At 50.0% G+C, this 20,428-nt stretch overlaps 1 protein-coding gene across 1 annotated transcript in view; it reads left to right on the forward strand.

Annotated features, from left to right (window-relative positions):
• The first annotated feature begins 5,856 nt into the window (after positions 1-5,856).
• Positions 5,857-20,428, forward strand: part of KIRREL3 (kirre like nephrin family adhesion molecule 3) — a 133,192-nt gene continuing 118,620 nt past the window's right edge. The window contains exons 1-2 of the mRNA XM_041480553.1: positions 5,857-5,908; positions 10,158-10,235. Of these exons, the coding sequence (XP_041336487.1) occupies positions 5,857-5,908; positions 10,158-10,235 (130 nt within the window). The remainder of the gene's footprint in view (positions 5,909-10,157; positions 10,236-20,428) is intronic.

Consider the following 20,428-nt stretch of genomic DNA (forward strand, 5'->3'; position numbering starts at 1 on the left):
CCTCATACCCATCTTCCCTGGTTTACCTTCCTGACCCCTTACCTGTGCTAATTGCACCTTTACAGGTGGAAGGAGGGTTTAGCGTGGTGTGAACCACAATGATTTCAGCTGAGGCAGCTGAGCATGCCTAGCAAAGTGTTTGCAGCATGGAGATCCAGGTAATGGGACCAGTTGCAGAAATTGTGAGTTTTCAGGTCAATTAGGAAGGTGAAAATGCTCCAAAAGGGAAGAGGGATGGTCATGAGACACGAATATCACAGGAGTAAGGATTTAGGCTGAATGCTGCAGCCTGAAGCTGTTGTGGATGCTCAGTGTCTCTGGTGTCCTCTGGAGCTGGGCAGGGTGAGCAGTGCCAGGGCAGGGTGAGCTGAAGCACCCCAGCCTGAAGGCACTGCTGTGGGTGCCTGCATGGCCTGGGGGATGAATCTGCTCCCTCTGGGACATGGAAGGAGCATGGTCTGGACAGGGCAGCAATCAGCCTCCCACAGCCTGAGATTTGCCCACTCACTTTCCTTTCTCCTCCTGCTGAGCGTGGCCAAAGCCTTCCCTGCCAGCACACTTGAACCTCAATACCTCAATCAAAGCAGAAAGGGAAGGGAGTGTAGTGATGAGATAATCCCTTAAATCTTCTGGCTTTCTCCCTCTCCCTGTAATTGGTGCTTTGTTCCTTGGTGGAGGGTTGGGACCGGTTCTCACGCTGCCCCTTCCATTTAGCACCACAGCTCTTCCAGAAAGTTTGAACAGAAGGGGAGAAGCAGGGACTGCAGCAAATGCACCTCCAAGTGGGATTAACCTGGAATTGCTTCTTCCTTGGCCAGTTTACTCATCTGTGATGGTTTGGCGATGCCACCACAAGGTTCCCCAAGCTGTTTAGGAATCTCAGCTCCCATTCAAATTCCTGGGAAGTAATTCAAGTTTGGACATCTGAGGAGGAAATGGGGATTAGCCTGTGCAGTGGGTCTGCCCTAAGATAACACATTCACGTCACTGATCTCTTTCATCTTGGAGAGGAGACAGCACAGCATGGACTGGTCACAGCAGGTTTCCTGCCCCTTTCCACCTCACAGGCAGGAAGGCAGCTAAAAGAGATGGCTGAGAGTTGCCAAGGAGAGGAAAAATGAAATAGAAGCTGAAGATCAGAAATATTTTTAAAACGCCTCAGATGCAGAAGAATTGCAGCCATGCTGTGAGGTAACCAGCAAATAGAATTTAATTATACGATACACAGGAGTAATGGAGCTTGTGAGGCTGGAGTGTGATTTCCCAGTAATAGGAGGACAGCAGGGATCCCTGCTTGGGCTGTGTGTGTGCACGGAGAGCAGGACGGTGCTGCAGTGCTTTCCCTGCCTCCAGAGGGGAGGGAAGGGCCACAGCTCCTCCAGCTTGGACCAGCTGGGCACTTCTCGGGGTGGCCAGCACGTGCAGCCTCTGGAGTTGCTGGGCAATGGGATTCTCTGGATCAGGGGCAGGAGGATCTGGGGCACATGGGCTTGAAGGCAGTGGCTGAGGTCAGGCAGAGGAAAGCTGTGATCCCAGCACACCTCCAAGGGCAGAAGTGGTTTGTGCTTCCCGGTGCTGCTGTCCATCTTCCAGACCTGTAAGAACGATGGCTTAGGCAGAAACACGTCCAAGGTGGGAGGCGTGAGGAGCCATTGTTGATCCAGAGCACGGCTATAGATGTGACCTTTACGGTTCGGTGGGTTTATTTTTATTATTTTTCTCTCCAGCTTATCCACAATCTGTCAGAGCAGCGTGGGGACTTCCAGGGTTTATTGCAAAGTGTTTCCATTGGCATGTTCTCTTCCCAGTTGAACTTGTTTTATTGTGCTGGATATTCACCTTAGGGGGTTGGTTGGTTTATTTATTTGTTTGATTGTTTGTTTGTTTGTTTGTTTTTACAAGGTGCTCTGGGTGGGGAGTGAGGCAGGGACACTCCCACTGTTGTGTGGAGCTCTAGACCTGCATGTAAATGTGGCTCTCTGAGTAACAAGAAATGTTATTTATTCCACCATGAGATGTTCCCACCAGGCTCCTGAATAATGTGCTGTGGCTGTGGCTGATGTTGCTTGGATCGGGGTGGGACACGCAGGGGTCCTTCAGCAGGAGCAAGGAACAGTGCAGGGGCTTTCAGTGAAATGAGAAGCCCCAGTGAAATCAGGCCTTCAGAGAAAACACTGCACTCTTAAGGAATCAAAATATGTGGATTTTGTGCCTTTCTCCCTGTCAGTTTTGTTCTGAGCTGGTTTTAGACCGTCTCAGAGTCTCACAATCCCTGCTGTTGAAAGCCTTCCCAGTTTGCAGGAGCACATCCTGATCCAGTCACTGGAGATGGAGCAGGAAGGCTCAACACAGCTTTAGACCAGCTCGATCCATCTCCCAAACACCCCTTCCCTTGCAGCCCCCCCAGTTCACACAAACCCCTTTTGCTGCAGACTCTGGGGCTTTTCCAGTCTCTGGGCCATGTCCCCATTAAGGCATTTTATTTCCCTGGAGAGCTTTTTTTCAGTGGAAGGGGTGCTGCAGAAAGCTGGGATGGGTTTCATACATGGAGGGTGGGGTCACTTCTCTGCTGTCTGGAGTTGAATGTGCAGCTCCTGGGTTTGGTGGGGTGGAAGAAGGTAGGTGGAGGAAGATATATGCAATTGCAGCCCTTGCCAGGCAGGTCCCCAAGTCCCTGCAAGTCCAGGGCTGAGCTGCCAAGAGAGCATGGGGGGAAGTGACAGACAGCCCAGGGCCATCCCAGCCCTCAGCTCAAGCAGAGGAACCACTAGAGGAGGTGGAGCAGTCAGACAGGGTGAGGGACACTGCCTGTTCCCCTCTCCTGCCCTGGCCATGGTGGAGCTGCATGGAGCACATGGATCTGTGTGGGCTGGTGAACACAGCCACCGAGGGCGGCCAAGACAGACGTGCCCAACACCTGGTTGTCCTGCCCTGTCCCTGGCTGTCCTGCCATGTCCCTGGCTGTCCTGCCGTGTCCCTGGTTGTCCTGCCCTGTCCCTGGTTGTCCTGCCCTGTCCCTGGCTGTCCTGCCATGTCCCTGGTTGTCCTGCCCTGTCCCTGGCTGTCCTGCCATGTCCCTGGTTGTCCTGCCCTGTCCCTGGCTGTCCTGCCATGTCCCTGGTTGTCCTGCCCTGTCCCTGGCTGTCCTGCCACCTCCCCATAATCAGCAAATCCTGTCAGTTCAGATCTCCTGGTGGGATAGCACAGATGGTGGTGTGTGCTGGTTTCAGGGGCTGACCTGGGGAAACACTAGGAGAGACTGGGGAATGCACAGGCAGGTGCTTGCCTATTGCTTTAATTTCCCTGGAAGGCTTGTTCCAGCCCTTCCTGCAGCGGCTCACTGCACTGGAACAGAACATTTGAAGACTTGGCTGGAGCAGCAGGCACAATGGGCTGTAGTGAAGTAGATTCATTCCCTGGGAAGCCCTTGGAGTGCAGGTCAGAGCCACCAGCAGGAGAGTTGGTTGAACAACTCAGGGACTTCACAGGAAGGATCTGAGCTCCAGGGCTGCAGCAAGGCCAGGAGCACCAGAGGCACTGAGGCGCCTGAGAGAGCAGCTACACCTGCATCCTGTGAGACTGTGAAAGGAAACACCGACCCCACACGAGTGGAGCCTTCAGAAGTGGGGTATGGAGGGAGCAGGTGTCTCCCATGGCACTACTAATTGAATTTGGCATCATGGGCAGCCCCACCAGCCTTTTCCAATGCCTGGGTGTGTTTTTTGCCATGATGTGGAATTCTCTGACTGTGTGGGATAACTGACCCAGCTCTCAGCAGAGCAAACATGAGTGGGTTTGATATTCAGTAGTGAAAAAAATTAGATTGTTTCTACATAACCTTTTATTTGGTTTTCTTTCAAATAAAACCCTGTGTGGAAGTTATAACTTTTATAGTAGGAAATACAGCAAAAATACTTTTTCCTGCACATGAGGTGTAGTTAAGCTGTGGAAGTTGCTGCCCCAAGGCCTTAACAAAGCATTTTGGCCAATTTGACCAGGATAAACACATGCCTGTGCACACAAAGCTGTGAAAGCTGTTTGTGTGGGAAGGTTCAAGTACCAGCAGCCACCTTATGCTGGGGTGAATTGTTTTTTCCTACTGCAGCTCCATCAGATTTCTTAACTTCAGGAAAAAGGAAAAAAATAATCCAAAGAATGACTGGATTTGAGGTTTGTGAAGATTTTTCTTCACTTGTCAGATGCTCCCCAAATTGGACATGTTTGTGAGAGGTTCAGAAAAAGTGTATCAGCCATGAAGGGCTGGGGAGGAGAGTGGGGAATACAGACAGATTCAGTTCTGAACTTTAGGGACCAAAGGCTCTGTGTTGCCACTAGAGAAAAAAGCCTCTTCAAAACACTCCAGTGCTGAGTTACAACTTGGAGGTGCCTCTTTTCCCTTCATTAGCCAGGGAACACAGGGATATCATTCTCTTTGCTCAGCAGCACAAATCCTTCTTCTTTCTTTCCCCTTCTGCCAGTTGTGTTTCCTGCTAAGAAGCAACTTTTAATTGTCTGGTACCAGGGCAGAGCTTGTTCCTGGGAAAAGCTGCCTCCTGTGTGTTTCTCTGCTCTTTCTCTTGAAGCTTCCAGTGCTGATGCCTTTCAAGGCACCTGGAAAGCTGAATTTCAGTGTACTCCAATATTCAAGGCATGTACCTGTCCAAAATTGTTTGTCCCAAAAAACACCCTCCTGGGTTATGAAGACTCTGATTTTCTACTGGGTTGAAAGAGGCATAGCAAAAATCAGCACATCCAAGCTTTTCTGTCTTTTTCCATTATGGTTTTTAACCCAAAAGAAGTGTTTGAGAGAAGTTTTAAGGATCCTCCAGACCTTCACCCTTCAAATTCCCAGTAGGGACAACAGCCCTGGCACTGGTTTCTGCTGTTGCTGTTCCCAAATGCAGGTAGGTGCCTCTCTGGTGGTGTTTAAGGCAAATTTAGGGCTTAACAGAGCTTCTACACAGGGCTTCAATTTTGGGGAGTTTTCTCTCACCATGCAAAGCTGAGCTGTCCTCTCCAAGGTCTTCACCCTGTACAGCAACAAGAGAGGAGACTGGAATGATAAATTCTTCAACCAGACCTGGCTTCTGAATGAGGACAGTTTTCCACAAGCCCTGTGGATGTCCTTCTCTCTTTCCAGGTCTGTGGGCTGTGGGAGAATAGCCAGTTGTGTTTTCCATCTCGGAGCAATGAGCTGGCAAACATCTCTGCTCCATCTGTTTTCTTTCATTGATGGATTCTTTAAAGTCAGATTGTGGTCCCACAGGGACACACTCAACTAATCCTCTGCTTTTAAGATTTTATTTGTGCAATAAATGGATGACAAGGTGGTTTGCGAGTACATAATACAATAAATGGGTTTATAAATGCAACTTTTTTGCAGAGCGCTGTAGAATAAAATACAATACCACTCCGGCATTTAACACTGATCTCTGCTTCATTCATATTTCAAACAGTAATGCGCCCATTTTCTCATCTGGGAAGCCTCTTAAGTTTTTTAATACATTTTTATAAATTAACCAGGCACAGATTTAATAATAATAATGTGCTTTTGTATGGCTTTTTTCATCTCTGAAGATCTTGGATTGCTCTGCAGATTTAACAGTGTAATATAGGAATTCTGTGCCAAAGGATCTGTTTGCTCTCTGCCAAATGGCAGCAGTAGTTTGGATTGCTCAGGAATGCTCATGGATGCAAACAACATCAAGGAAGGAAGCTTGAACCCAGCACTGATGGCAGTGGAACCTGGAGGGAAAGGTGCTCCATGGCTGCCCAGGGCAGGGTCCTCTGAAGAGGTTACAGGGATGTTTGGGATGGTTCTGAGCCCAGAAATCAAAATTATGGAAAACAAAGAAAATGCTCCTTCACCTATTTTTCAAACTTTTGGGATGCAGCATCCTTAGTCACAGTGAAGCCAAGAGCATGGAAAACCTTGGGAAATCAGGCTTTTCTGTCCATACTGCTTCTTTACCAAGGCACCCATGTACAGCAGGAAACTGCATCCCCTAGGACAGGAAACTCCTAAGCAGGAGGATGAGGATTCTCCATCAAAATCTCTTCGATTTTGTCAGGTAGGATCTTCTCCTTGCTGGCCAACTTAGGAATGTGTTGAGCTTCTCTCCTTGGAGAATTTCATGCTCTTTGAAGAGCTCCCAGCCAAATTCTTTGCTTCTGGGATCTCCAGGTGAGATAAGGCTTTTCCAGCCCTCTGCCTTGCCCAGTTTCCACATTTTGGTGTCACTGACAGTAGGATATCTACCGTGGAGGTTGCCCATTCCCCATCCCAGAAAGTAGAGTTCAACTCGTGGATATAACATGCAATCAGAAAAAAATATTTACAGGTAGCAAATTGCCATCACTGTAGAAGGAAAACATGACAAAATCAAAACGTGATATTTATGTTAATACAAAGTTTTAAAAATTTAATTTTAGAGACCAGCTGTTTCTGCTTCTCTTATAAGAGTTTAATTGGTATATAATAGCATAGTTAATTAAATACAAATCAATAGTTTAAACCAGCTAATTGATATTTAATATGTATGGGAAAATATAACTTAGTTGTAATATCATTAGCTCAATATTAAATAAGCAATGGAATTGCAATTTTGCCTTTACAACGATTATAAAGTTTATAGTTCTTTAATAAACTTGCAATTAGACAGGGTGAGCTGAAAATTATTAAACAGGTATTATTGGGCTATTAAATGTTTATTATCATTCCTGGTGGGATATAGCTACACAATAGTACATATTATGATTATGTTAATAAACCCTTATTACAGCTTTGCAGCTTTAGCCTTTAGTGCACCGGTGATCTGATATTTCCTTCCCTTCCTGAGTGGTGAGGGAAGGAATTGCCCTAAAATTGAGAAAAAAAAATCCCATACAATGAAAGAACCAAGGAAAAAGCAGAAGGAATCTGTAGTTTGGGCCAGCACTGAGAGATCTTTCTTCCTAAGTAACTTTTCCCTCTATTTCCCAGGCTGAGGATCCCTTGATCCCTTTCTCAAAGACTCCAAAGTCTGTCTTTTAATCGGCTTTTGCTTTGTTGTCACTGGCAATTTGTGGTTTGAAGTTGCTCCTGCTTTACCCAGTGAGTGGCTCTTCTGCCAGTTTGGGGGTGAATTAATGCAGGTACTCCTGAGAGAGTGGAAACCGTGGTTCTGATGCATGTTTTCCAACCAGGATACCTTAGCTCCCACTTCATCACAGTGTGTGGGATGATCAACTTCAGCTGTAACTACTTTTGAGATGCTGAGAAATTCAATTATCATCGCAATGAAATGGATGGGATTGATTTGGGGGAGATGGGGACACACAAGGGTTAAAACATTCTGGTTTTGGTGTGTCTCAGCAGCCCTCCTATAGCCAAGACATTTAAAATGCTGCGTATCTGCTTAACTATTTTAGCTTTAGGTAGCCACTAAAAGCCAAAATGGTGAGACATCCTTAGGCAGCAGAGTCATCTTGAAGTATTTTACCTTTTAAAGGCTCTCTCAAGTATTTAAAGGTGCCTTTGGCTATAAAGATTTTTGCATGTTCTCACAAATTTATGGTATGAATTATTATAATGCAGTGCTTTTGTACAGCTCCTTTCATCATGGGATATCAAAGTGGTTTATAAGTGTTAATTATAGCACCCCTTGGGGAGGCAAACGGGAGACAGGCACCCACAGCAGCCTGCTGAGCCAGGCTCCAGAGAGGCAAGAACCCACATTTCCTCGGGATCCAGCTCAGCCTGAGCCTCCCGCCCTCTCTGAGGGCTCAGCTGGGCCTGTTGGGCAGCACAGCCATTGCCTGGGGCTGCAGCCCCTGCCCACAACCCCCTTTTGGGGAGCTTTCTGCTCACTGCAAGGGGAAGGTGAGAGCTGGACACCTGAGCGGTGGGATTGTCCCAGGACACTGCAGCTCCTGCTGCCCTCAGCACTGCCCTGGCTCGGGTGCTCTGGGGCCACCATCATCAGAAGGAGCTGGAGCTGCGGGGGTGAGTCCAGAGAGGCCACGGAGCGATCTTGGTGATGTTTGTGCTCATGGTGTGTGCAGGGGTGGTAGGCCCCCTCACCCCAGCTCTGTGTCCAGGAAAACCCAGCCAGCATCCATTCACAGGCCCTGTGTGCACATCTGAGCAAGCAGAGCTGGCTTGCTCAGCTGCACTGTGGGCCCTGCTGCCTTGTCTGACACTAATCTAATTGTGTTGTTTTAATTACTTTGATACCTTGGTGCTCGTTGGAGGCTCAATAGCAATCGATGTGGTTTTGTTTTCCTATCAATAAAGACATAAAGGCTCTCACCTGCTTTGCTGGCTCTGCACAGTCGGCCCTGGGGGCTCTGGGCAGGCTCAGGGCTCTGCCAGGCACACGGAGTGTGTGTCCTCACAGGATCCTGCATGGAACCTCCCCCAAGGTCAGCAAAGTCTTATCGATCCTCGTTATCAGCCAGGGCTGAGGGAGGCAGCCTGAGCTGGCTGTCCCTGCCGTCTGAGGCACCCAACTCCCTGCAGGCCAGCACCTTTCTGAGTGTGTTTGTGGCTGTTCACTTCATGCAGACCATGATGGAGCACGTTATCTCCGTCCTGGAAAGCAAGAGAACTGGTTTCCACCATCAGACCCGGACAATGGTTGTTCGTTACTCCTTCCTGTTAATTCAAGAAGCCACTGAGAGTTCTATTGGTTGAGTCATCTGCCCTGATCTTTAGACATCTTCACCTGAGTTAGTCACCGCCTTTTGTGGCCAATGAAGGAGTTACAAGCACCCCCAAAGACAACATGAAAGCTGGAGTCACATTCTGGAAACATCTGTTTCTCTCCAGGGCATTCCCTCCAGGACAAGGCAGATTTAGGGGAGCAATTAAATTTCAGCTTACTCTGATTATTTCAAGAGACTTGCCTTTGTCTGAGCATCAGCCTCAGTGGATTGGCATATGTGATTTGTTTTGGTTAGATGCTGATTCCTCCCTGGTGGGAGCCTTAGACCAGGGGCCTCCTGCAAGGTGGAGCCCTGTATAATGCTAGAGAAAGTGCTTTAACTGGGCTTGTGTGTGGCATCAAAAGAAGTCTGGTTTTTTTCTAGGTTTAGGCTCAAACTCTGCCTCATACTGTGCACAAGAGGAGGATATAATCACTCTGCTGGCATGCCGTGGCAGCGAGGACTGCTAGGGAGGGATTCTCTATGTCTGGGTCTATACCCAGGTGGATCTGGGGATCTTCCCTCATCACATCACACTTCCCTCTTCCTCTGGACACAATCCAGATCTGCAATTCAACCCGAAGTTTGCCTCGTGGCACTGAAAGCCAAGCTTGCCAGGCAGGTCCTGCTCCACTCTCCAGCCACCGCTGCGCTCTCCAGCCTCGCGTTCCGCCGCCTTCCCCTCCTGCGAGCGGCACAACTTCCTCGGCAGAGGGGGCTCCGCAGAGTCCACAGCCACATTAAGTAAACATCAAAGGGGCTTTGATCAGCAGGGCTCTGCAGAGCACAGAAGCCCCCGAGGAGCTCTGCAGGTCCGCAGGCAGCGTTGGGGACATGGTACCTTAATTTTCTGCACTGTGACACAGGAGAATTTGTTTGAAGAACGAGAGCTCTCTGCCTCTCTGAGATGCGCACGGGGAGAGTGCCTGTGCTCGCAGCCTACTTCTGGAAAAACCCACGCTCAGATCTCTCTGTTTGTTACCAAGAGTCAAAAAGCTCCATTAACAAATCAAGGCATCAAAGGCCTGTGCCTCCTCAGACTCTGGCACACTCCTGCTCATAGGGTCACTTGCTTGCTTCTAAAGAGCAAGATTCCTTAGGCCAGAATTATCTTCCCTACTGAGGCCCATTTCCCGTTTCACTTTGCTCCCCACTAAGGGAGAAAGGGATGAAAGAGTCCTGTTGTTGAAACAAGCTGCTGTGGAAGAAGATGCAGCTCATTCCCTCACTTGGAATGGAGGAGAGCTTAAGGACAGGCAAGGGAGGGGATGCTGTCCCTCCTGTCTTTAGATACAGTCTAGGGGCCCAGCCAAGCTCAGCTCTGTGAGGCTGACCAAAGACTTCAGTTAGGTGCTCACCTTCCTGGCACTTTTCCTGAAGGGTGTCTCCAGCAGGATTTGCTCCCTGCAGCAGCCCCAGGTGCCTGCTCCTGTCCCCAGCCCAGTCTAACCCCACGCTCTCTTCTCTTGCAGAACTGGGGCTCCCAGGAAGAGGATGCTGCCTAGTACTGGGGTTCATGTACAAGGAGAAGTACCGCAGGATGACTGAAGGTGAGCAGTTCCCTCACCTTCTCTTCTTCTTCCTCTTTAGCTATCTCATTGTGAGGGGCTTCACCTCTGAGGGTGTGCTGAAATCCTGCTTCCCCTTTGATCTCTGGAACATCTTAGAGGGCATGTGGGGAGACCCCTGTGTGAAGCTGCAAGAGAAGAGCAGGAGCTTTGTAGTTCCATACATCCATGACCCACTGTCTTTTCCTACAGAAAGGATTTATCACACAGGAAGCTCTTGCAGCAATTGCTGCATCTACTCTTCTTGTTCTATTTGGGTGGCAGTGGTCACCATGTCACTTCCAGAATCCCAGTTTCCAGTGCCTCTGAACCTCGCAGAGTCACTGTTACATAGCTCTTCAAACTTCTGCTAAAATCTCCCTATTTTATATTCCAGTCATTCCCCAAGTACTTTATGAGCATTGATTAATCCATAGAAATATCATAAATAATTATGAAGCATAATAACTAAACAAAAACTATTTATGCTCAGAACTGCCATCCTTGCTTCTGGTCGCTTCTTTTCCTGGTGCAGCCCCCTCTGATTAATGCTGGATGAGAGAAGGAAGTCCAGAGCCTGGTGAGATGGGAGGGTCTCCAGGATGTGTCACAGTTTGGCTTCTGTGAGGTCACTCTGGGAATTGGAAACTTGATCCAAGTGTGGATATAACCCTTTTTGGGGATTCTGATTGAAAATAATTTGGACAAAGGGTGTGATCTCTTGCCCTGCTGCACTTCCTTTTCTGGAAACATCCAAGGGATGGGGCTCTGAGTAACCTGGTCTAGAGGAAGGTTGGGTGACCCTGAAAGGTCCCTTCTAACCCAAACTGTTGCATAATTCTTTTTCCCTGCATGGGATGGAGTTTTGCCAGCAGTTAGCCATGGGGGTGTCTGCTCCTGCAGGAAGCCTTTTTCCATGAGAGTAAAAGGTGAGTTTGTTTCCATGAAGTAAAACTCTAATGGAGGCAAGTTTATGGTTCAAATATCAGTTAGAAGATCAAAGGTTCCTTCACATTCCCAGGAGCCCTGATAACATGGGGAAAGTACTTCACGAGGCTTCACCTCATGCTTGTTAATTACCACACACTCTTTAAACATTGATTAGAGGACGTTTTTAATGGGAAGGGGCTGCCCCATGGGACACAAGTGCTGTGAGAAGGTGCAGCCTCCCTCTCGGTACCTTCCTGTCCCTCCAGCCTCTTGGACAGGCTGTCTGTGGTTGTGCCCAGACCCTGGGGATGCTCACAGGGTGTTGGAGGCTGACAGGACCCTGGGCATCCTGCCAGTCCTTTGGGATTGCTCTGGTCCCCTGATGGATTCAGAGCCTGCGTCAGCCTACGAAGTGAGCCCCCTTTTCAGGCTGAGCATGGCTTTGTGTGGAGAGAACAAAGAAACATGAAAGGCCAAAAGTAAAGCTTTTGTGAGGGAAAGGGAACAAAGTGTTCCTGCCTGACATGCAGCCAGTTTCTGGCCCCTGCAGGCTGCAGGGCCATTATGTTTAAAGGTACAATCTGCCAAAAACAAAAGTCAGGGGGATTTCCATGGCTACAAAGACCACCTAGGACTTGTGTTTTCATTAGAAGCAGTTACAGATGACAATTTCAGACATCCAGCTTCCCAGGGTTTTGGTGGATTGCAGTACAGATCCACACTGTATGGTGTGAGCTGGGGTGGGGTCAGGTGCCTAGTCATCTACAGGAATTTCCTGCCCAAGGTGCCTGAGCCAGACTCTTTGGGCCAGTTCCCTTGCCAGGGTGAGGAGAGAAAGTAGCTCCCCTTTTGTATTTATGCCAAGTGAGAGCTTTTTCTCCCTTTAAAAAGAGGCTGAAGAGCAGCCCTATTAATAGTTACAAGGGAGCTGAGAGAACTGAAAGCAAAGGAAGGCAGTGGGGCAGTGGGATAATATGAGGTGTAGGGTCTCCATCCCAGAGGAAACAGGTAATTGCAGGGACACTTAGAACCTTCCTGTCATTTACTGCAGACATCTACAATGGCTTGGAGGAGGATAAGCACAAGAGGGGTTGGAAGCCTAGACAGTGTTGAAGAATCATTTTCTGATGGGAAATAATTTCTTAGGTCAGATTTCAGGAAGAGGTTCTGCCCTCAGAGGGCGCTGGGCACTGCCCAGGCTCCCCGGGAATGGGCACGGCCCCGAGGCTGCCAGAGCTCCAGGAGCCTTTGTGCTGCCAGGGATGCCCAGAGTGGGATTGCTGGGGGGTCTGTGCAGGGCCAGGAGTGGGACTGGATGATCCTTGTGGGACCCTTCCAGCTCAGGATATTCTGTGATTCTGTGAACATGGTGGTTTTGGCTGTCCCCACAGAGAAGATCCAGTCTGGATGCACACAGATCTGTTTGGCAAGCTCTCCCAGCAGAGTGAAATAGATCTGGGTTACAGGTGTCCAGCAAGGGCCTTTGGTGGCATTGTGCTGTTTGTTGACCAGCTGGCAAGGGATGATGTCCATTAGCACAGCTGGCTGCAGATGTGGCTCTTCCAGCTGAGCTGGGCCCCAGGATGAGGAGCCAAGATCGGTGTCCATGGATGTGCCTCTGCCCACGTCAGCTCCATCAGTTCCATCAGCTCCATCAGCTCCTCATCTCAATCTCTGTGTAGTGATCAGACAGGCCCAGGTGCGGTGTTGGAGCCTCTCCCAGCTGTCAGGCACCACATGACAGGTACAGCAAAAGCAGTTTGGGCATTGTCCTTGCACTGCTGTGCTGTATCAGGTGCGACCACTTCTCACTTTGTAAAGCCCTCAGCAGGAAAAGTCTGGATTTGGGGGTGGAATTTGGCTGGGGAGCAGGAAGGCACAGCTCCAGCGTGGCTGCTCTGTGCTCATGTGATTGATGATGAGCTTGTCTCGTGCTGGGCCCGCGCTCTGGTGAGCACTGGGGGCTGTGGGGTGAAATGGAGCTGGTGACAGTTGCAGACAGAGGGAGAGGGAGAGCTGTCTGCAATGACGGCCGCGCAATAAAGACACTTTGGAGTTAATCCTCCACCATCTGTCTTCATTCTGCTAATAACCTACTCAATCAGCTGCTGCCAACTGTTTGTTAACATTCAGAAACAGATACATAATCAGGAGGAGCGTGCTGTTAGCTCAGGAGGGGCTGGATTGCTCCTTAGGAACAGCTCTCCCATGGCCACGAGGGTGGAGCAGTGGGAGCCACGGCAGGTGTCCTGCATGTCCCAAGGCACCTGCAGTGCAAGGGAGGTGCTGCTGGGGCTGGAGGTGATGCTGTCAGCTGAGTTACCCTGCTTCTCCCAGGGCTTGTGCCACCCTGATTCAAGGTGATTTTGGAGTAGAAATATGTTTTCTAGGACGTGGGTCACCTTCGTCCCCCAAGAAAAAGGATTTTGAGCTACTCTGAAAATCTGGGCTTGTTCCTCTATTCCCACTTCTCCTTTCTCATGCAGTTCTCTCCCCGGGGGCAGGCAAGGGTGTGCTGGACTGCTCACCCATCATGCTTGGTCCTTCATTGTCCATACCTGCAGGTCCCAAGCCAGGCTTGCTCTGCTCTCCTCTGCAGTGGTCCAAGGCAGGAATTCAGATGCTGCTCCTGCAGTTTTACTTCTTGTCTCCTGCCTTTGACTACTTGCCAGATCTAACTCGAGTCATTAGCAAGCGTCACTGCAGCAATTATGGCACTTTTTGGCTGCCATTCATAAAGCTACTAACAGGAACGATTAAGCACTGAGAGGTGTCAGCCTTCACCTCCACCACCTGTTCCCACCAGCCACCAGCTGCTGGAAGGTGCCTACAGCAATGTCCCCCCACGCAGGGCAGTGGGGCAGGGCAGCTCCTCTGACCTCCCCTTCCAGACACTTCGCTGGCTCTCGTGTCCTTACATGTGGAGGGCAGGTGGCATCTCCATGGGATGGACACAGCTCTTGGAGTATGAGGGGTGAGCTCCATCCCCATGTCCAGCACAGAGCAGGGAAAAGGACAGAAGGATTTGGTGCAGCATCTTCTCCTGGAGCAGTGAGTGGTTAATGATCTGTGCTGAGGGAAGGACAAACCCTCCTCTTCAGAGGGATGCAAACACTGCCTGCTGTGCCAGGAGGAGGTTGTGCCGCAGTTATCTCCGGCAGCAGCCACTCTCCGTTTGTGTCGGGGCTGGGTTGTGCATTCAAGGTGTCTCCATTCACCACACAAAGCACAACAGAACCAGCAGCCTGTGCTGCAGAGCTGCAGCTCCACATAGCAACGAGTGCTCTGCCTTCTGTGTGAGAGGGAGAGCTTGGCAAGTCGCCTCTGCTGGGTCAGGGCTCCAGAAATCAGCTCAGGGAAGGGCTGCCCAGATCCTGGATGCACAACTTTTCTTTAAAAGCCACGTGCAGCTGTTGGGCAGCATAAGACAAATATTCACTTTTGGGAGGGTAAAGAGTAAGGCTTTGAAAGTTTTGCAATCTCACCTTGACTCTTCTGTTCTGAAGGTTTGGGATCTTATCTGAAGGCACTAATGGAAAGGACTAACGGAAGGCTCTGTTCTTTTGTTCATGGACTCCCCAAATGTTAAGAGTTGGAAGGGACCTTAAAAATCATCTGGTCCCAACTTTCCCCTGCCATGTTCAGGGAGACTTCCCACTAGACTTGGATGCTGAAGGACTTGTCCAACCTGGCCCTGGACATTTCTGGCAATGGGGCATCCACAGCCTCCCTGGACAACCTGTACCAGTATATCTCCACCCTTGCAGTGAAGAATTTTCTCCTGACATCTGGTCTAAATTTCCATTTGTACCCAATCCCCCTTTTCCTGTCACTACAGTTCCTGACAGTGTCCCTCTCCAGCTTCCCTGTGGCTCCTTCAGATACTAGAAGGTGCTGTAAGGTCTTCACACAACCCAATATTCTCCAGGAAGGTGCTCCTGTCCTCTTGTCAAGTTTATGGTCTCCTCTGGCCTTGCTCCAACAGCAAGTTCTTTGGGGCAGGGGGAGGTGCTGCAAAGTTGGGATTCATCCTCATACCTCAGACATGGGACAGGGGTGAGTTGGCCCAGAGAGACAGGGACAGTGGTGGCCTAAAGGCAAGGAGAGCCACCAGCCTGCTCTGTTTGGGGTGATTCCTGCATCCATGCAGCCCTCACAGACTGCAGCTTCTAGGGATCAGAGAACCATGGAGTCAATACAGTGTTTGGGTTGGAAGGAACCTTCAGGATCACCCAATTCCAGCCTCTGGAAGGTTGATTCTGCCCAGCCCCTGCCTGCCTGCAGAGCTGGGTAGCTGCTCGTGTTCCAGCTCATGTTCCCAGCTCTGGCTTCACATGGTGACCTGCGAGCAGCTCTGCATGGGGTGTTTGTCCTGAGCTTCAGGGTGTCTCCAGTCTGCAGCAAGGTTTTGGTGCTGCCAGACATGGGGAGAGAATTGTGTGTGCATATGAAAGCTGGGTTTATGGCTTGTAATTATCTCATACCCATCCTTAGAATAATTATAGCTCCTCCATTATTAATAACTGGAATTCCAGTCCTTGTCATAGATCACAAAATGGAGAGGAAGCTCAATCCAGGGTTTGCATAATGTACCTTGGCCTAAATTGAATAATTGGTAAAATGGTGAAAATTGTTCATTTTTTCCCCCATTCCTTGGTGCTGGAATTAGTGAGATATTAGTGCAATTAGCCAGTGCTTCCATTTGAGGCTGCAATCATTTGGTTTGTAATTTAGAATAAATGTAAAAGCCCACTTATGCTTCCAAACGGATTATTTGTCCTGTTTAAAAGTATCTAATGGGGTGGCTGTCATCTAAGCAAGATACATTTGACCCATTTCAATTTGTTTCCCTTTTAATCTGCTATCTGTTTTCCTGGATCTTTTTTAATAAAAACATAAAGAAGAAGTGGGCAAGAGAGACCAAAGAGGGAGAGAATAGAGGCGTTATAGATCCAGAGTTTATCATAAGCCAAAGTAACTTGAAATCAAGGCTGTTAAACTGCAGAAAGCAATAAAAAGAAAACACTATTTGGAATCGTTTAAAGGGCCGAGTGCCTTGTCAATGAAAGGTTGCTCTATTTGACTGCTTCTTAATAGCTTCTCTGAGGCAATCTGCAGCTCCCGCAGGAGCCAGGGCTGCAGCTCCTTCTGCAGCAGCGCTGCTGCGGGGCAGAGCTGGGGTCCCTGGGGAGCTGGGCAGCAGTGCTGAGGTGGAGAAACACAACACCAAGGAGGACAAAGAGGAAAGGAGATGGATCTGAACACCAAACTGGGTTAAAGTTTTAAAGGATGTCACAAATATTGAAATCCTAGATAATGTGGTGGGCACAGAGCATGGATGCATTGCTGCTTGTAGGGCTGTGGGCAGATGTGTGCCCTGTTCAGTCACAGAATCACAGAATCAAAGAATGGTTTATCTTGTAAGGGACCTTAATGCTCATCTCATTCCACCCCTGCCATGGCAGGGACACCTTCCACTGTCCCAGGCTGCTCCAAGCCCTGCCCAGCCTGGCCTTGGGCACTGCCAGGGATCCAGGGGCAGCCACAGCTGCTCTGGGCACCCTGTGCCAGGGCCTGCCCACCCTCCCAGGGAACAATTCCTGCCCAATATCCCATCCATCCCTGCCCTCTGGCAGTGGGAGCCATTCCCTGTGTCCTGTCTCTCCATCCCTTGTGTCCAGTCCCTCTCCAGCTCTCCTGGAGCCCCTTCAGGCCCTGGCAGGGGCTCTGTGCTCTCCCTGGAGCCTTCTCCTCTCCAGGTGAGCACCCCCAGCTCTGTCAGCCTGGCTCCAGAGCAGAGGGGCTCCAGCCCTGGAGCATCTCCATGACCTCTCTAGACTCACTCCAGCAGCTTCACATCCCTCTGACATCCCACCCCTCATCATCCATCCCACCACACCCTTCTATTTCTCCAGTGGAGAACAGAGGGACTCACAAAATTTTTTCCTCCTGGAGCCTGAGCATCCTTTCTACAATGGTCTGATTTGCAGTTCCTTTCTCTGTCAGGCCCCGTGTTACTGCCTGGAGAGAAACCAGCTGGGCTCTGGGATGGAGTCTCTGCTCTTTTGGGAAAAAATGGCTTATTCAGAGAAGCTGGCTGTGCCCCTGCTCCAAATGTCTCTCTGCTTGACCGCCTCTTCTGCTCCCTGCCATAGCTCAAACTGGGTTCAGTGAACCCTTCCTGCCAGGAAAACCTCTGATTAGAGCGTGGCACTGAGGCACAGTGGCATATTTGTGCCACCCATTAACAGCCCAGCAAGGCAGTTGCTGCCTCGGAATTACTTGGATTTATGGGAACACTTAATCTGGATCTTGCAAGTGACTTTTACATCTGCAGCAGCACAGGCTGAGCATGAATCTTCCTGAGCCTCAAGGATAAATAGGACCTAGTCCTCTTATCCCTGTAAAACGTGACCTTTCTCCTCTACCAGATGCCAAAAACCTCAGTGCTGCTGTAGAAGGTCAAACTGCTCTTGGTTCTCTGGCCTGACAGTGGAAAGGGTCTGTCCTTTGGGAGCAGACCTGTGACATGTCACTTGGTTTAGTTCAAACAGTGTTGCCTCTGTTCAGCCTCCTGTGCACACAGCAGAGCTCAACAGCCCAGAAACAGCTCCAACAGCACACCGGCATCTTCCTACAGCCTTGCCCTCTGGGCTTTGCATGGTCTGCACCCTGGAAATGGGATTTCTGCCAAGCTTTGCTGCAAGCTGCAGGAACCCTGGTGCAAAGGCGGTGGTGGCTCCATTATCAGCTGATCTCCAGGGCTGGAGACTCCGTTATCAGCTGATCTCCAGCTCCCCGCGGGATGCAGCGGGAACTTTGCATTGCTAACGCTGCTGTCACTCCCAGTGAAGGTGCCACCCGCCCCGGGGCTCGCAGCTCTGTGATGGGGGTGCTGCCCTCACCCAGCGCTGTCACTCAGCAATTGATTAGGGCCGGCAGCTCAATGAGCTGCATTGAGCCTTTTGTTCTTTATCTGACAAAGGCGTTGGGAAGGGAGAGGAGAGTGGATAGAGCCGTTCTCAAGGAGTTGTTAAGGATGCGTTGTTATCTCAGAGGTCGCATTGATATTTCCGTGATGCTTTGTGTGTCTGGGAGCTGAACAAGGCAGGGATGTAAGTGAAACCTGAGGAAAACCAGTGTAGGAGCTGCCTGTGTCTGGTGTCAGGGGGAAACTGTGCCTGGGTTGGGTCAGCTGGAAAACTGGGTAAGGCAGGACCTCTGTGGCCACGAGCCAAGTCCTGGTGGGTGCAGCATGCACATTCCTGAGGATGCTGCCGAGGGAAGGATCCCGTGTTACCTTCTGTTTGTTCTCCCTAATTTCCTGCTGCTCTCTGCTCCTTTGGAGAGGGGGAGCAGAGCTGCATCCGTGATGTCCCAGTCGTCTAGAGCAGCTGTGGAGCGGCTGAACAACTCTGCTGGTCATAAATCTGATCAAAGCTCAGGAGCTTTACGGTAACAGTGTTGTTGTAGCAGTTAATGGTCGAAGGGTATCATTTTATCTATTGATTTGAGCAGCAGTCCCCTGTGGAAAACTATTGCTGCATGGTCTTAAATAAATGAATACGATCTTTCCTCACTCCCTGAGTACCAGCATCAGACATTTCAGGAGCTGCTTCTCTCACTGTTCAGCCTGCAGGTGTGTACAGGAAAACCTGGATCCTGTGGAATCTGTGCACTGTTCCCTTGCAGGGACTTCCTTTGGGGAGCACACTAAAAACATTTCAGGAGTCTTAGGCTGGAGAAGGACTCTTCACAAGAGCATGTAGCAGTGGGACAAGAGGAAATGGCCTAAACCTGAAGGAGTTCAGGGTTAGGTGGGATACTGGGAGGAAATTCTTCCTTGTGAGGGTGCTGAGGCCCTGGCACAGGGTGCCCAGAGAAGCTGTGGCTGCCCCATCCCTGGAAGTGTTCCAGGCTAGGTTGGATGGGACTTGGAGCAGCCTGGGATACTGGAAGGGGTCCCTGCCCATGGCAGGGGGTGGAACAAGATGGCCTTTAAGGTCCCTCCCAACCAAACCATTCTGGGATTCCATTATTTGTATACATGGATCAATATCTAGGGTGGAATATAGATTATTTCAGCCACTTGAATTCCACTGCCCTCACCATGCCCCTTTAGTTCCTCTCTGGCACTGAAATGGGATGTGCACCTGAGGACTATGGCAAGTTGTTGGTAAAAGCTTGTCCTGTGAACTGCACCTGGAGGATGACAGAGATAAGGTTGTGGATCTCACCTCACCTTGCCACAGCTGCCTGGACATCTTTTGGTGCTGTGGGCTTTGGGCCAGTTTATTTTTAATCAGGAGATGGGGGGACATGAGTGACAGGAGATCCAAGGCTTTTGTCTGGAGATGGCAGCTCTGGCTTTCCCACCTCCACGCTACTCCAGGCTGTTTCCCCTGGAGCTGTATCTGCTGGTAGTTTTCCCCTCTCTGCAGAGCTGCTGCTGCAGCCTGGGGTCTGTCATTTAGCTTTCCTCCCTTGTGTCCCTCATGGGGACCCTGACAGCAGTGTGATCAGTAACCCCAGTCACACAGCCAACACACAGTCATGGAACTGTTTAGATTGGAAAAGACCCCGAAGATCTCTGAGTCCAACAAATAACCCAGCCCTGCCAGGCCACCACTAAAGGATGTGGTGACCACCAGAGCAGAGCAGATCTGGCTCTGCCATTGAGTCAGGTGCTGATGATGCTGTAAATCCCCCTGACATGGACATGATAGCCTGGCTGTGTGGAAGTCTCCAGCTCTCAAGGTATCTGGAAGCCATTGCTTCCAAGGAAACAATCCAGATTTTGGTCAGAAAGGGGGAAAGATTGTGACAGCACATCTCTACCCAAGGCTGGAGAAAGGGAGAGCATAATTTCTGCTATTCTGGGGGGCACTTGTGGGGCACAGACATGGCTGCAAGGAGACACCAGGATTGTTCCTGCCTGCTCTGGATCCCTGACCTCCCTCTCCTGGAGACAGCCACGTGCTTTCTGCAGGCAGAGATGGTTTGCTGATGCCCAGACTGGAGCAATGAAGCAGCACCAAGATCCTGTCACTTAGAATATCAATTAAAACAACTGCAGTCTTGTAAGTCCCACCCTGAGACACACTCAGGATCGACAAACAGCCAGGCCTGCCATTGAAATGGCTCTTGAACCAGCACGAGGAAATCTGCTGTGCAATTGTGAGCAGAAACTGGAGTGCTGGAGCACTTCCAGCCCAACAGGCTGTGGGTGGCAGCTAAGACTGGTGTGAAGATGAAACCCTCTGGTG

Source organism: Pyrgilauda ruficollis, unplaced genomic scaffold, assembly GCF_017590135.1.
Source record: "Pyrgilauda ruficollis isolate IOZ18807 unplaced genomic scaffold, ASM1759013v1 scaffold52, whole genome shotgun sequence".
Taxonomy (NCBI): Eukaryota; Metazoa; Chordata; class Aves; order Passeriformes; family Passeridae; genus Pyrgilauda; species Pyrgilauda ruficollis.